The 16,325-nt window shown below is 43.3% G+C and overlaps 1 protein-coding gene across 1 annotated transcript in view; it reads right to left on the reverse strand.

Annotated features, from left to right (window-relative positions):
* The window catches only part of LOC308148021 (glypican-1-like), a gene marked incomplete at its 5' end in the record, with an annotated part of 60,448 nt that overhangs the window by 19,538 nt on the left and 24,585 nt on the right, over positions 1-16,325 (reverse strand). The window contains one exon of the mRNA XM_080521430.1: positions 15,150-15,308. Within this exon, the coding sequence (XP_080377556.1) occupies positions 15,150-15,308 (159 nt within the window). The remainder of the gene's footprint in view (positions 1-15,149; positions 15,309-16,325) is intronic.

The raw sequence follows: 16,325 nt of genomic DNA on the forward strand, positions 1-16,325 counted from the left end.
CTTTGGAGGCAAAACAACAGCTGGAGTGGAAGGTTTTGTTTTTTTGTTTTCGGAGCCCGATGTGACAGTAATCCGAGTTAGAAGCTGATTTTTTTAAAGAACACGAAGGTGAAAGTCTGAGTGTCGGACACCGTTTAGAGGCATTCTGATCGTCCAGGACTCGGTTCACCTTCGTTTGCTTCAAGCCGCGCGTCAGAGTTCAGATCAAACCGCCTGCAAAACCTCCTGCAGTTCCACCAGCTGCTGGTTAGGGGGCGCCGTGCCGCCGCCTGAAACAAACACTGACCAGAGAGGACGTGAAGAAGAAACACAAACCGAAAGAGGACGTGCCGTCGCTTTAGCCCGTGGTGGCTAGGCTAGTTAGCGCATGGCTAATCGGACCGCACATGGTGGCTAGACTCGTTAGCTCGTGGCTAATGGGTAGTCGTGCGGTGGCTAGGCTAGTTAGCTCGCGGCTAATGGGGCGCCACGTTGTGGCTAATGGGTAGCCACGTGGTGGCTAGACGAGTTAGCTCATGGCTAATGGGGAGCCACATGGTGGCTAGACTCGTTAGCTCGTGGCTGATGGGTAGTCACGTGGTGGATAGGCTAGTTAGTTCGTGGCTAATGGGGAGCCACATGGTGTCTAGACTAGTCAGCTCGTGGCTAATGGGGAGCCACGTGGTGGCTAATGGGTAGCCACATGGTGGCTAGGCTAGATAGCTCACGGCGAATGGGTAGTCACGTGGTGGCTAATGTGTAGCCACGTGCTGGCTAGGCTAGATAGCTCATGGCTAATGGGTAGCCACGTGGTGGCTAGACTAGTCAGCTCGTGGCTAATGGGTAGCCACGTGGTGGCTAGGCTAGTTAGCTCATGGCTAATGGGTAGCCACAAGCAACCAGATCAGATATCGATGAACGTCGTTCTCCTTCTTCCACTTCTTCCCCACGATACTAGATATTTTCCAACTTTGTCTTTCTGCATCTACTTCTTCCGATTCGCGCGGTTAGCTTTGTTTATCTACTACCCAGAATGCACTGCGCTCCCCGTCACGTCCTCTCAGAGTTCGGGGGAACTTTAGAAGACGCCTAAACCAAACGTTCCTTCCCGGAAACTCCCCGAAGAAACTCTGGCCGATTTGTTCCTGCTGCGGAAATTTACCGTAAAGTTAAATCCCCCCGGTGTCGTATTTATTCGACGAAAGTGTACGAGGCAGCGCCGCTCGCTCCTGACGTTTAGAACTGATGAAACGAGCATAAGTGAAACAAGCCTAATGACCTGAAAACAGAAAAGTCCCCCCCCCACGGCCTTTTATTTCCTGCAGCAGCACCAGAAGCCTCATTATACTTTCAGCTGTCAGCAAAGTGGGTTTAGCCACCGGGGGATAAGAAGCTAACTCCGCCGAGCGTCGCGCTGCGCGTCAACTCTCGGGTCTCACGCGTGAAAAGTCCACAAACTCCCGCCGTCCAAATTTACCTCAGACGCTCGGAGAGGACGGGACGAGGGCCGTTTGTGATTCTGCGTCTGTTTAACCAGAGCGTAGACGCCTCCCGTCCCGTCAAACGGCGATATTTCAACGCTATCGCCTCCTGCATCACGGCGCAGTCGTTCAATATTACAGGCACCGAAAAAAAAAAAAAAAAAAAAAGACTCTTTAATGTGACAATAGATCAGCCAAATTGCTCAAACTAGAGTCTCACCAGCATCACATTTTGACTTTCCATCTTTTCATCCCTCCGACTCACGCAGAGAACGAGCGGAGCGGAGCCAGAGCGTCTTAATGAGCCTGTTCCCGCGGCGACAAGACGACTTAATGATTTCATTTGTAATCAACTCTCGAGCTTCATCCAGGCCACCTTGACATGTCAGAGGCTTATTTTAACTTTAATTCCCACCTTTTTTTTTTTTTTTTTTTTACTTCTAAGCCTCAATTAACACATTCGCAGAGCGTTCCACTCTCTTCTTCATTTATTTATTGTTTCTGTGCAGCTCGGGCCGCGATAGTTCATCGTTTTTAACGCTTTCTTTTCAGCAAAGATTCACCTTTCATTTAAAAATTTTTTTTTAATTTAATTTCAGACTCGAGGCCACAGATCACCAAAGATATTTTATCACACAAACAGTGAAAAACTAATATAATAATCAATCTCATCCTGGCTTTTATTTTGTCTTCCTGTGTCTCACCAATGCCAGGACCCTGAGCGGTTAGACTGTACAGTCTGCCTTTATTATTTATGTACACTTGTTTTGTTATTGTGATGGAAAAAAAAAAAAATCTAATAAAAATTTAAATAAAAAATAAATATAGCATGTCCGAATTAAATCCCACCTTTTCTCCATACATATATATATATATATACATTTCTCTAGCGTCCACTTATTTAATAAACAATTCATCCAAACAAGTTAGAACTATTATATTAAGGCAAATTATCAGATTATTACAGAATCTTTTAAATAAACAATGACATGTAATATAGAATAAATATAATAAAGTTGTTTGACTATATCCAATTATACAAGCATAAATTAGTTTAAACATGTCTATAATTTATATGCATTAGAAATGCAGGCAGATTGGCTCAAACTTTATACATTTTAAAAATCATCTCTTGATATCTTTTTTTTTTTTTAAATCTCTTGTGGTTCAAACTCACGACGTTTATAAAGCAACGCTATGAAAACAATGTAATGTTCATGTTGGGCCACTAGTGGGTGCTGTTGTTGTTGTTTAATACACTTAAGTGCAGTCGAGTCATTGTTCTTATCGTACGTCTGTTTCCACGGCGACGGCGTTAAAAAGCGTTTTCAATAAGGTTGGTGTTGTTTTCTTATTTTTTTAAACTTGAAAAAGTCAAACGGGGTCAAAGATTCTCTGAAATTAAAACGACAAACATCCCTGAAACTTTTTTAATATCCTCCCCCATCTCCTCCTGTCCTCTTCTCATAAACTCCTTCATTTTCTCCCTCGCTCGCTCACTTTCTCCCTCGCTCGCTCACTTTCTCCCTCGCTCGCCCACTTTCTCTCTCGCTCCTCTTTGCCGAAACAAAAACCCGTCTAATTTGATCTCCCAGCGCTCGTCAAACGGGCAAATAGAATTAAGTCGGCCAGATATGAAAGAGGTGAACAAACGGTACCGCCGCCGCAGCCGCGGTTTCATCTCCTTCTACCTTTCATTCTTCTCCAGCTCTCCCTTTTCTATCCCTCCTCCAGGAAACGAGTGATGCTCTGCCAGACGAGGCGCCGCTACTGTTTCCCGTTTGGGTCCGTCTGTCGGATGTCCGACTTCAAGTCCTCATGAAGTCGGTATAGAAAATAGAATATAGAATATAGAGTAAAATATAATGAGGAGGAACAAGCCGGTATAGAATATAGAATATAGAATAAAATGAGGAGGAACAAGCCGGTATAGAATATAGAATATAGAATATAGAGTAAAATATAATGAGGAGGAACAAGCCGGGAATAAAATGTAGAATATAGAGTATAGAGTATAGAGTAGAATATAACGAGGAGGAACAAGCTGGTATAGAATATAGAATATAGAGTAAAATATAATGAGGAGGAACAAGCCGGGAATAAAATGTAGAATATAGAGTATAGAGTATAGAGTAGAATAAAATGAGGAGGAACAAGCCGGTATAGAATATAGAATATAGAGTAGAATATAATAAGGAACCAGCCGGTATAGAATATAGAATATAGAGTAGAATATAATGAGGAGGAACAAGCTGGTATAGAATATAGAATATAGAATAAAATGAGGAGGAACAAGCCGGTATAGAATATAGAATATAGAGTAAAATATAATGAGGAGGAACAAGTTGGTATAGAACATAGAATATAGAGTAGAATATTATGAGGAGGAACAAGCTGGTATAGAACATAGAATATAGAGTAAAATATAATGAGGAGGAACAAGTTGGTATAGAATATACAATATAGAATATAGAGTAGAATATAGAGTAAAATATAATGAGGAGGAACCAGCCGGTATAGAATATAGAATATAGAATAAAATGAGGAGGAACAAGTTGGTATAGAATATAGAATATAGAATATAGAGTAAAATATAATGAGGAGGAACAAGTTGGTATAGAATATAGAATATAGAATAAAATGAGGGGGAACAAGTTGGTATAGAATATAGAATATAGAATAAAATGAGGAGGAACAAGTTGGTATAGAATATAGAATATAGAATAAAATGAGGAGGAACAAGTTGGTATAGAATATAGAATATAGAATAAAATGAGGAGGAACAAGCCGGTATAGAACATAGAATATAGAGTAAAATATAATGAGGAGGAACAAGTTGGTATAGAATATACAATATAGAATATAGAGTAGAATATAGAGTAAAATATAATGAGGAGGAACCAGCCGGTATAGAATATAGAATATAGAATAAAATGAGGAGGAACAAGTTGGTATAGAATATAGAATATAGAATATAGAGTAAAATATAATGAGGAGGAACAAGTTGGTATAGAATATAGAATATAGAATAAAATGAGGGGGAACAAGTTGGTATAGAATATACAATATAGAATATAGAATACAGAATATAGAGTAAAATATAATGAGGAGGAACAAGTTGGTATAGAATATAGAATATAGAGTAAAACATAATGAGGAGGAACAAGTTGGTATAGAATATAGAATATAGAATATAGAGTAAAATATAATGAGGAGGAACCAGCCGGTATAGAATATAGAATATAGAATAAAATGAGGGGGAACAAGTTGGTATAGAATATACAATATAGAATATAGAATACAGAATATAGAGTAAAATATAATGAGGAGGAACAAGTTGGTATAGAATATAGAATATAGAGTAAAATATAATGAGGAGGAACAAGTTGGTATAGAATATAGAATATAGAATATAGAGTAAAATATAATGAGGAGGAACCAGCCGGCATAGAATATAGAATATAGAATAAAATGAGGGGGAACAAGTTGGTATAGAACATAGAATATAGAATATAGAGTAGAATATAATGAGGAGGAAGTATCCTGGTCTATTGGATTTTTGCACGAGTGTTTTGTTTTTTCACAGCGTCTATTTTATTGTTTGTTTGTGATTTTTTTATTCAAGTGCAGTTTCTGTTAACAGAACTGTTTTTATTTATTTACATTATTTAAAAGTTCTTGACATAATTTCAATGGGGAAAAATGAGAATTAAAAGTTTGCTGCACTTGAAAGGGTGTATTTGTATTCATTTTGATTTATTATTACATTTGAGGTTAATTTGGTTTAAAATATCACTTGTTTGCAATAATATATCGTTTAGCAAAATTTGTTATGGTCACAAGTTTAACGGTCGCAGTAACTAGTAGTTCTGCACATGCTCAGTAGTGATGTCATGACTCCCAGTCTATGTACTCCTGGGACTTTTATTTTGACAGTCACCGTAATAATCGAACTTGGTCGCCCGTCCACTAAAATGTCTGTGTTCTCCCATTGTTATTGTTTATATGGTGTTTTCCGTCGGCGTGTGTGATTTTTATTACAAAAATGAACCAGAGCTACACTCGGTAGAACACAACGCCAACGCCACATTTGTTTGCGGTAACCGAGTTAGCATCGCGAGCATGTTAGCTCACGTCGATGCTAACTAGCCTGTCAGGTAGCGACGTCACTGCGTGAAACCCTGAGCGGGGAGCGTCTCCATGGCAACAGACGCTGATCTCTTTGATCTCCATGAGGCGCTTCTTTCATCAGATTTATACGGGACATTGTTTCGCTGTTTTTTGGGGGATTTTTTTTCGGAAACGGTTCGCCGCTAACATCCCGAAATCAACCCGATTGGTCCTTGGAGACGTTGACAAATCATCCCCGATAAGTTCATGTAACTAATAGTTAAAATAGGTAAAATACATACAGAAAAACACACGAAAACACGAACTCCTCAGCCACTTTTGTAGCAAAGGGAACAACAGCACCCTCTGGTGGCCCCACGGGAAAAATTAGTAAATGGAAGGAAGGCAGACTGAACTGTGGAAACGTCGCGGAAACAATCCACCGGTACGAGACATTAAACACAATCTGATCTCACTTCCACCCCTCCCTCCCTCCCTCCCTCCCTCTCTCGCCACCTTCATTGCTTCTATTTCTTCTTCTTCTTTTCTTTCCGAGGCGCCGCGGTGAGTAATGTGTTCGGCGCTAATGAGGCCGCGGTGCTCCGGGTCGTCGCCGACACGATTTGCATGCAGATAAAATGAGCCAATCAGGCGTCACAACGGGAGCAGATGTCCTCGTCTCCCGTGACATCATGAGGGGTGACCCTGAAAACAGGAAATTGAGGGGGCGGGTAGCGAGTGGGGGAGGGGGGTGTTTTACATATTTGTACAAATGTTGTAATACGGAAGTCGGAGGCAAAACTGACCTTACAAGGAACAATACAGTCGAGATGTATTGATTTATGATAGAGCAGAGCCACCAAACACACTTTTATTCTATTATTTACTTAATTTGTTTATCTATTTTTAGACAAATAAAAGTTGATTTCGTTCATTGTAAAAATTTTTATTTTTTTTAAATTCAAAAACGAACAAAAGTGTTCAGATTTCTGAATGAAAGGGAACAAAAAGAGGTTTAACTGATATAATCCACCCCGTCGTCCCAATTAACCCTTTAAATTGAAAATATCAAAAAAAATAAAAAAAATAAAAAAAATTGAGAGGCCACTGGAATTTATACGAGTTGTATTAAAATAAAGAAAATAATAAAAACAAAAACACTGATTCTTCTACATTTTTTCCTTTGTATTTCAATAACAATCTTGATTTAATCGCTTTTTAAAAAAATCTAAGATCCAAGTCCAGATTGTTCTATAACTGGACTCTTTTTTTTTTGTTTTTTTACAGCAACGTTTCATTACTGTTCTCCTAAATGTATTTTTTTTCCTTTAGTTACTTTTTCTTTCTGCAAATTTATATCAAACAATAGTTCGGACACTTTCTACATTATCTCCAGAAAACCACAGCCAATAATGTCATGAAATCTTAATTTTAAATGATAAAATAGAACCACGACAACCTTTAAATCTAAACTTTTTCTTCGTGTGTTAGAAATGTATATAGTTTCAATAGAAACAATAGACTTTTTTTTTTAATTCTTATGGTTTTTGACCATCGTCTTGGCGTCTTGTCCGGCCTGGAGCCTCACGGTGGAAACGATCTCAGCCCACAGGAGGAAAACGACGCCGCGCCGGCGGTTTGTTGTTGGATCAGCGACAATAAATCAAATATGGGAATAATTGTGTGCTCGACCTCTCCGGGGTTTACTCTGCCGGTTCATCAAGGTCGACTCGGATTAACTTGGATAAACGTGAACGGAATATTTAGACTTATAACTATATTGCTTTTTTTTTTTTGGCAGGTGTCTAATAAGAGTGGCTGAGCCGAATACGTAATGCACGAAAAACGAGAACTTCTTTCTTGGATTAAACTGTCAAATGAACTTAAATCGTACGTTCTCCTCCCGTCACCCCCCCACCCTGACAGGATTTGGGCACGTGGGACATTTTGGTATATTTAAAATATCAACTTCGAGCAGAAAGACACACAGAACTGCGCTTTTTGTTCCCGTGTTCACCACGGTGGCCTGAGAGACTTCGATACGACGGTTCGATTCCAGACAAGATCCAAGAAGTCCGTCACGAAACACACGGTGATATTGAGGAACGTCGATAAAAGCGCAGTTTTTGACCATCCTGCTGCCATATAATCTAAATAAATCCATAAACCTAAAGCCATAAGAGGGATTTAAAGGCCTGGTGAAATGTAAAACACTACTTTGCAAAAAAACGATAGTTGTGGTTCTACTTGTAAGGTTCCTCCGACTCTGCCCCACCACTGTTGTCGCATAACAAAGTTATTGGAATTTTGAATCTCCAGCCGAGGAAGTCGGGGGAATCCGTGGGCATTGTGGGCGGAGCCTATGTGTGACATCACTAGTTGTGCAGATCTCGATCTGTTGTGTTTATATTGGCTCTTAAATATCGAAGTTTTTACAGTGTTTTGAAGTTTTAGTCGGTATTTTATGAGCCTTGATGAAAGATTGAGCCTGGAAGAGACCGAGAGAGGAGAAAAGGAGCACGGGCGGCGGGAGTGGCTAGCTCGGGTGGCTAGTGGCTAGCGGGAGCCGCTAGTGGCTAGCGGGAGCCGCTAGCTAGGGCAGCTAGTGGCTAGCGGGAGCGGCTAGCTCGGGCGGCTAGTAGACGATCAAGTAATACCTGGACTCATTTTCTGTGATTCCGCGCAGTCAGAAAAGCGCTTTGACATGATCCAGGAAGCCGGTCGTTCTGCCAAAAGTCAGGAGCCTCAAAGCCGCGGTGAAAACTGGCGGCTGCTGAGGCTGAGGAGACGAGGAGGCGAGGAGACGAGGAGACGAGGACGAATGGAGGACGAAGCGTCTTCTGCTTCCTCAAACATGTTCCAGACGGGGTCACCGATGGCAGAACCACCTTCTGTGTCTTCTTCATCAATCACTGGGTTTGAAATGACCATGATGATGAAATATGGTTAAATTCAGCCTCTTCGTGGTCAAAACTCTGATCCTCCATAATGTAAACACAACTTGGGTGTGTGCACAACTCGTGATGTCACTCTATTATTGTAAGAAGCTCCGCCCAGCAGAGGAAATAGCGCCGTTTATCGGCTATTTTCTCGCAGATTGCCGTGTTTTAACATTTTACCCTTCGGCCAGTTAGCATAAAAAATGTCCCTAGAAGCGACAGCCAGTGTTTTGGAGGTGGAATTTTCATTTCACTAGGACTTTAAGCATATTTCACGTGCACGCCTCCACCTTTTAGCGTTCCTAATTAGTTGTGTGCAGCATTACGCTCCTCAACAAATTTAATCTTGAACTTGTACGTTTGCCTCGGCTGCTCCACTTTAATGAAAAAAATAAATAAAAAGGATGTAATTCCTCCGAGAAGTGAGCGTTCGGAAAGCGCTCTTCAAATCAGATCAGGCTCAGTGACCAAAATATCTGCCGGCTGAAATGGGCTGGAACCCGTCGGCCCAAAGGTCGGCGACCTCGTGTTGCCGTGGCGACCAAAGTGCATGTAGGCACTTATTAATGACCGGGGGGAGGGGGGGGGGGGGAGGGGCAGAAATAACAGGGGGGAAAAGAAAGAGAAACGTCGGTCCAAGAACAGTGAAAAACTCATTTCATTTCATGCCGTGGAGAAAACAAAATATAAAAAAATAAAAAGAAAGGGGGCTCAGGTCCATGTTGAAAATCAATGAGAACCGTGTGTCTGATGGGAAATGAAGAGGCGGAGGGGAGTTCACCAGCGCTCCTGCCAGATATGAAAAGTGAAAAGAGATGTGGCCTCGTCTTCAGGAGCTCAGGCGCCATTAATGTGACGTCGACTCAAGAGGAAGTGCAGAAAACATGTCGGCCACTAGTCGGTGCTGTTGTTGGCTTTTATAGTGAAACAACACAGACGTGCAGCAGAGAAGGACGGGCTCTGAACGATAGACGCTGGGAGGGCAGAGACATTCCAGTGGACAGACGATCAAGTTGGGTCGTTATCACGGTGACTGTCAAAATAAAAGCACCTAATCCCGGAAGAATACGGGCTGGGAGTCGTGACACTCTGGAGGAAACTTCCGTCTACTGAGCATGTGCAGAACGACGAGTTACTACGGCCGTGGAGCAAGTGACCAGTAGCAATGTTTTTGAAAATCTTCTCCCGGTTTCCATGGAAACAGAGTGTTTTCAAAAGATTGTGCATTTGCTCCATTTCCATGAAAATTGAATTGGAGCATTTTTAAAATGTTGTCATTTGGAGTGTTTACAAAAAGTTGCATTTCCTCCCGTTCCCATGGAGGTTGGAGCATTTTGGAGCATTTTCAAAAAGTTGCGTTTCCCCTATTTCGTTTCCCCTATTTTTCCAGGGAGATGGATTGTTTTAAAAAAGTTATGTCCCCACCCCCCAACCCCCATGTCCATAGACACAGAGTTGAAACAGTTTTTCAAAAAGTTGCATTTGACCTCGTTTCCATGGAAACACAATCTGAGCCTTTAAGAAAGTGTATTCCCTCATTTCCAAGGAAACAGAATTGGAGTGTTTTAAAAAAGTTGCATTTTCTCCGGTTCCCATGGAGACGGAGTTGGAACATTTTCAAAAAGTTGCGTTTCCCCTATTTTTCCATGGAGATGGATTGTTTAAAAAAAGTTATGTGTCCCCCCCTCCTCAACCAACACCCCACCCCCATGTCCATAGAGACAGAGTTGAAACAGTTTTTCAAAAAGTTGCATTTCCTCCCGTTCCCATGGAGACGGAGTCGGAGCGGTTGCGTTTTCTGACGCCCCGCGCTCCGTCGTCACGCCAACGCACACCGGGAACACAGCGAACGTGCTCCGTTTTCATCCCGTTGCCGTGGAAACGTGGCTTCAGTCTTACTACAACAGAGATTCACAAAGCGGTGTGATTGTCATACATTTTCAGCTGCATGCAGGTCGTGAGACCTTTTAAAAATCCATTTATTCGTCCATCTTCTGTACTACTTTAAAGACACGGGGCGTTTTTTTTTTTTTTTAACATAATTAAAAAAAAAAAAAAAAAAAAAAGACTTTGTTTTCTGTCAATTTTCTTATGCAAAGTATAAACAAATATTCCCGTCAAAAGACTGTAAAAAGATCAGATTTGCATGAATTACTCGTGCCGGCAGCCGTCGGAGGACGGCAGACGGCGCCGACGGCGCCATTAGGCGGAGCGCCACCTGCCAGCTTTAAGGTTCCCCGTCTGTCTGACACACCTGGATGCCCCCCCCCCACCCCCACGGCGCCGTCACTCTCCGCGTCCTCGCCGACCTTTTCCTTCCCGACTTCTCCTCTCGCCTCCATTTCTTTTTGTTTTTTCTTCCTTGTTTATCCCGGCTATCAAAATCAATTCTAACACTCCGCCGTCGTCCTTCCCCCGGCTCGCCATTTTTTATTTTATTTTTTTCATTTTCGCCGTCCTCTCATCCAAACCCGGCGTGTTTGAGTTTCCCCTCTCTTAATTACATCCTGCACATACTGTTGAGTTTGTCGATTTCCACACAGGAATACGCTGCGAAACCGCGTCCGGCCGGCGCGTATGAGCGACGCACGGCGAAGCGTGTGTCACGGTTGCAAACACTTGGAGCCGGCGGCTGCATGCGAGAGCGCTAGTCCTCTAATCTGTGGCTTGGTTTGAAGCTTCACCCCCCCCCCCCCCCCCCTTAAAAAAAAAAAAATCCCGGGACCTTAAAACGTCCCGGATGGACTGGTGCCGGAGCAGCAACACCCTACACTTAGCCACATGGCGCGGGCCGGCCCACACCCTGCTAAATGCAGCCAGATGTGCAGCCGCTGGAATCGCGGAGCAAAGTCACTTCGCTGCGACTCAAACCAGCTCGTCTCGTCTTTGACCTTCGCCAACCGCACTTATGTTCTCGTGTGCATTTTACCAAAGTTTCGCAAAAAATTTAAAATAACTCCCCCAAGTTGCATGAAATTTTCAGGGATGTTTTGTCATCACCCGTTGGATTTTGGGACGTTAACGACGAACCGTTTTCGAAAAAAAAAAAAAAAAAAAAAAAAAAAAAGTGCGAAAAAACAGTCCCATACAAAGCAGATGAAAGACGCACCCTAATAGAGATCAAAGGAGATCGGCATCCTTTGCCATGGATGCCCCGCTCAGCGTTTCACAAAGTGATGTAGCTACCAAGCTAGCATCGATATGAGCTACTCGATTCCGCAAACAAATATGGCGTTTAGCGAAGGTCTGCGTTCTACCGAGTGTAGCTCTAGTTTTTTTTTTTGTTGTAAATAAAGCCACACACGCCGACAGAAAGCACGACGCCATAAACAATAACAATGGGAGAACACGGACATTCTCGTAGACAGACGGCCAAGTTGGATTGTTATGACGTTGACTGTCAAAATAAAAGTCCCAGGAGAATGTGGGCTGGGAGCCATGACACAGCGGAGGAAACTTTGTTCTGATCGTCTCTACTGAGCATGTGCAGAACTGCTAGTTACTACGACCGTGAAGCCTGTGACCGTAACACATTTTGCTGGACGATATATTATTGCCGATAAACGATATTATTGCCAATTTTCTTTTTTTTTGAGACCAAATGTAACGATATATCAAAATATGCTAGCGATGCTAACTCGGTTCCGCGTTGGGGGAGGACTGCCGCTCTACCAAATTAAACTAACGATGTTGCTTTAAATTAAAAAGATTTTTTGCCTTGTTCCTTATTATCCTTGTCTTATTTATGTATTTATTTATTTATTATCGCTCTTATCATTTCACTGTCTGCTGAGCTTATCTGCTTTAATTGAGTTCTGCTGTTTTTCTTTTCTTCTTTGTTCTATTTTTTCCTTCCTTTTTTTACCCTCTTTTCCTTAAAAACACCTCCGTTTCACATTTTCACATTTCCATGTTGCCGTTTCCTCCCGTTCTGACATTTCCCTTTACTGCTTGTTAAATCCTGACAGATTTAAATGAGTGACGACGCCTGTGTGTAAATGTACACGCCGAGAAACCTGCAAATGAATTGGTCCCTTATGGGTTAAATAAAGGTGTCGGAATCCAAATTAATACTGAAACGGTGAAGTCATTTGTCTTATTTCCCACTTTAACAGCGAACGTTAACAAAAAAAAACCCCAAAAAACTGAAGCTGAGCAGGATGAGAGAGGAGAGAAAGTACAAATGTGGACAAATTAAAAAGCAGCGGAGAGAAACAGTCGGATTTCCAACGTTCGTATGTTTGTTCTGGAAGGAGGAGGAGGAGGAGGAGGAAGAGGAAGAGGAAGAGGAAGAGGAAGAGGAAGAGGATGAGGAAGAGGAGGAGGAGGAAGAGGATAAGGAGGAGGATGAGGATGAGGACGAGGATGAGGAAGAGGAGGAGGAGGAAGAGGAGGAGGACGAGGAGGACGAGGGCAAGGGCGAGGAGGAGGAAGAGGAGGACGAGGATGAGGGCGAGGAGGAGGAAGAGGAGGACGAGGATGAGGGCGAGGATGAGGAAGAGGGCGAGGGCGAGGAGGAGGAGGAAGAGGAGGAAAAGGAAGAGGAGGACGAGTAAGAGGACGAGGAGGAGGAGGAGGAAAGGGAAGAGGAGGACGAGGAGGAGGACGAGGAAGAGGAGGTAAAGGAAGAGGAGGAGGAAGAGGAGGACGAGGAGGAGGAGGAAGAGGAGGAAAAGGAAGAGGAGGAGGAAGAGGACGAGGAAGAGGAGGAGGACGAGGAGGAGGAAGTAGAGGAGGATGAGAAGGAGGAGGAAGAGGAGGAGGAGGAGGAAGACGAGGAGGAGGAAGAGGAGGGGCACGAAGAGGAGGAGGAAGAAGAGGAGGAGGAGGACGAGGAGGACGAGGAGGAGGAAGAGGAGGAGGAGGAAGAGGAGGACGAGGAGGAAGGGGAGGAGGACGAGGAGGACGAGGAGGATGAGGAGGAAGAGGAGGAGGAGGACGAGGAGGAGGAGGAAGAAGAGGATGAGAAGGAGGAGGAAGAAGAGGAGGAGGATGAGGAGGAGGAGGAAGAAGAGGATGAGAAGGAGGAGGAAGAAGAGGAGGAGGAGGAGGAGGAGGAGGAGGAGGAGGAGGAGGAGGAGGAGGAAGAGGAGGAGGAGAGGAATCCTTCCCACAGATGAAGGGCGGAGGGAGCGGCGTTCCAGCAGCAGAGGAAAGAGTAAACAGAATGTCAGCAGGCCACTAATCACTGTGATGAGGAAAGGTCAGGCCAGCGAGCCGAGCCCAGATGCAGCTGACACGTCTATTGTCACGGACAACCAGCGACACCCTTCCCATTAACTGAAGCAAGATGTCAAGACGCTAAGAATCGTTCTGGAGTCTCACTGTTCAGACGCCGTGGCTCCGATCTCGGGCTTTTTTTTTTCTTCTTTTTTTTTGCGCGATCGTTCCAACGGTACGTTTTAAACTTCGGCCTCCATCGGGGCCCCGGCGGTTTGTTGTGGGAAGTAAATATGGCCGCCGCGCCGGTCAGCAGCCGGGTTGCCAGATGTGACTCGGCGTTTTCAAAACCTCACGACTCAACGGAAATAAAAAAACTGCCCGTTAGTCATGTTAAAACTGTAAAAGTATATATATGAGTAATATATAAACAAAGTCAAAAGGGAAGAGTTTGGCTTCTCGACTGGGGGATATCGCCATATCTGGCAACACAGCTCAGCGTACAGATTCATTTTCAAGTGGTTGTTAAATACGACCGACAACGAGGTAAAGAGACGTCGCAGCACGTAGTTTTATTTTTTCCGATAAAAAAAACTACTCACCCGTGGATGATTTGTAATCATCCAAAGGACCGATCGATTAGATACTTCTGTTGTTGGCAAAATATCATTGACACTGTAATAAATGGAGGAATACGAAGCCCTCCAACTGTTTTAAAAATGAATTTGTACTCTATTTTTTATCTCTGTGTTGCTTCCCTAAGAATATACAAAGATACGCCTCGTTCTCTTCTGATTTAATTTCAATGTAAAAGCCCAGATTAATGTTTGTGACCTGTGTTAGTTTGTTTCACATTTCACTGCTCCCCTACCTTGTATTTCTGCTTTGTTTGTTTGTTCTGTTTTCTTTGTGATTGACGTTTGCAGGCTTCGCCACCACGAGAGTTTTGTAAATGTTTCTGTTCAATTAAAGAAAATCATTTTTATAAAAAAAAAAAAGACCAATCAATTATATTTTGTGACGCTAACGACTAACCGTTTCTGAATAAATCCCTAAAAACTGCGAAAAAAAAACAAAAGACCAATCAATTATATTTTGACGTTAACGACTAAACGTTTAAGAATAAATCGCTAAAAACTGCAAAAAAAAACCAAGAATCTCCATACAAAGGAGATGAAAGAGGCTCCTCGTGGAGAAGATCAAAGGAGATCAGCGTCTTATGCCATGGAGACGCTCCCCGGTCAGTGTTTCACGCTGTGACGTCGCTACCCAACCGGCACCGATATGAGCTAACGGCTATCGTGCTAGTGACGCTAACCCAGCTCCGCCGAACAAACGCTCTACCGAGTGTAGCTCTAGTTAGCCGACGCCTCCTTCAACCACTCCAGTGAGCCACAAAACACACTTCAACTCGTCTTATATTTCCAAAAAAATGTAAACAAAAAAAACCCAAAACCTCCTCCGGAAGGTGGAAACTCACCGTCGAAGGCCTTGTACTGGCCGGCGAGCGAGTTCTGCAGCGAGCGCCCGGCGTCTCGGAGCAGCATCTCCACCTCCCGGCGGCTGGTGGAGGCCAGGCTGTCCTCCATGTCGCTGGTGCAGCAGGTGTAGCCCTGAGGACAGATGCGCAGGTGCTCTCCTGCAACCAGAGACAAGGCAGAGGGGGGCGGGGTGAGGAGGCGGCGGAGCAGGGCGCGAGTCCCGAGTCCCAGTCCGAGTCTGAGTTTGAGTCTGAGTCCGAGTCGAGCTGAAAGGGAAACCCTCCAGGAAGACAGGAAGTGGAATCTGCCAGCTTTGTTTTTGCCGGCAGGAGAAGGCAGGGTTGTTTTCTAAACTGCATCGTCACCGATCCAGATGTGGCGAGACGACCGGCGCGCCCAGGAACTTTTAATGAGCGCTCCTGACACGCATTGCTATGTGTACAAACAAACACACACATACACACAAAAGAACACCAAAAATCGCACAAAAAACACAAACACACGAAAAACACAAACACACAAAATGCACAAAAAAACACCAAAAACGCACAAAACACCAAAAAAAAAACCACAAGCACCAAAAATGCACAAAAAACACAAAACATAAAAACACACAAAAAATGCACAGAAAACACAAAAAAACACACAAAACATAAAAAAAACACCCAAAACACCAAAAAAAAACCCACAAAAACACAAAAAACACCAAAAATGCACCAAAAACACACAAAACATAAACCCCCCCCCACAAAAAACACCAAAAACGCACAAAAACCCCCCACAAAAACACACAAAAACACCAAAAATGCACAAAAACCACAGAAACATAAAGAAACACACACAGGACTGAACAAAAGTCGTCACCCAAGTCACAAGACAATATTCCATCGAACGACACGACAAACCGGCGTCACGATGCAGAGCAGTAGTTCATGACGGCTGCTGCGACGCGTAAACAAACACGCCGACGTCAAACAGGAAGTGTGAGGCAGTCAGACAGTTTTAATTAACATGCTGCTTCACATCACTGATATACATATATATATATATATTTATATATATTTATATATATAGCCTGAATCTACTGAAGTTGTGTTCTCAGTGGCTCGAAACGCAACGAAAGTTTTTCCTCTTCACTTGTTAAAAAAACAAAAAGGGCTCTAAAGATCACGTGG

This window comes from Blennius ocellaris, assembly GCF_963422515.1.
Source record: "Blennius ocellaris genome assembly, contig: SCAFFOLD_169, whole genome shotgun sequence".
Classification (NCBI taxonomy): Eukaryota; Metazoa; Chordata; class Actinopteri; order Blenniiformes; family Blenniidae; genus Blennius; species Blennius ocellaris.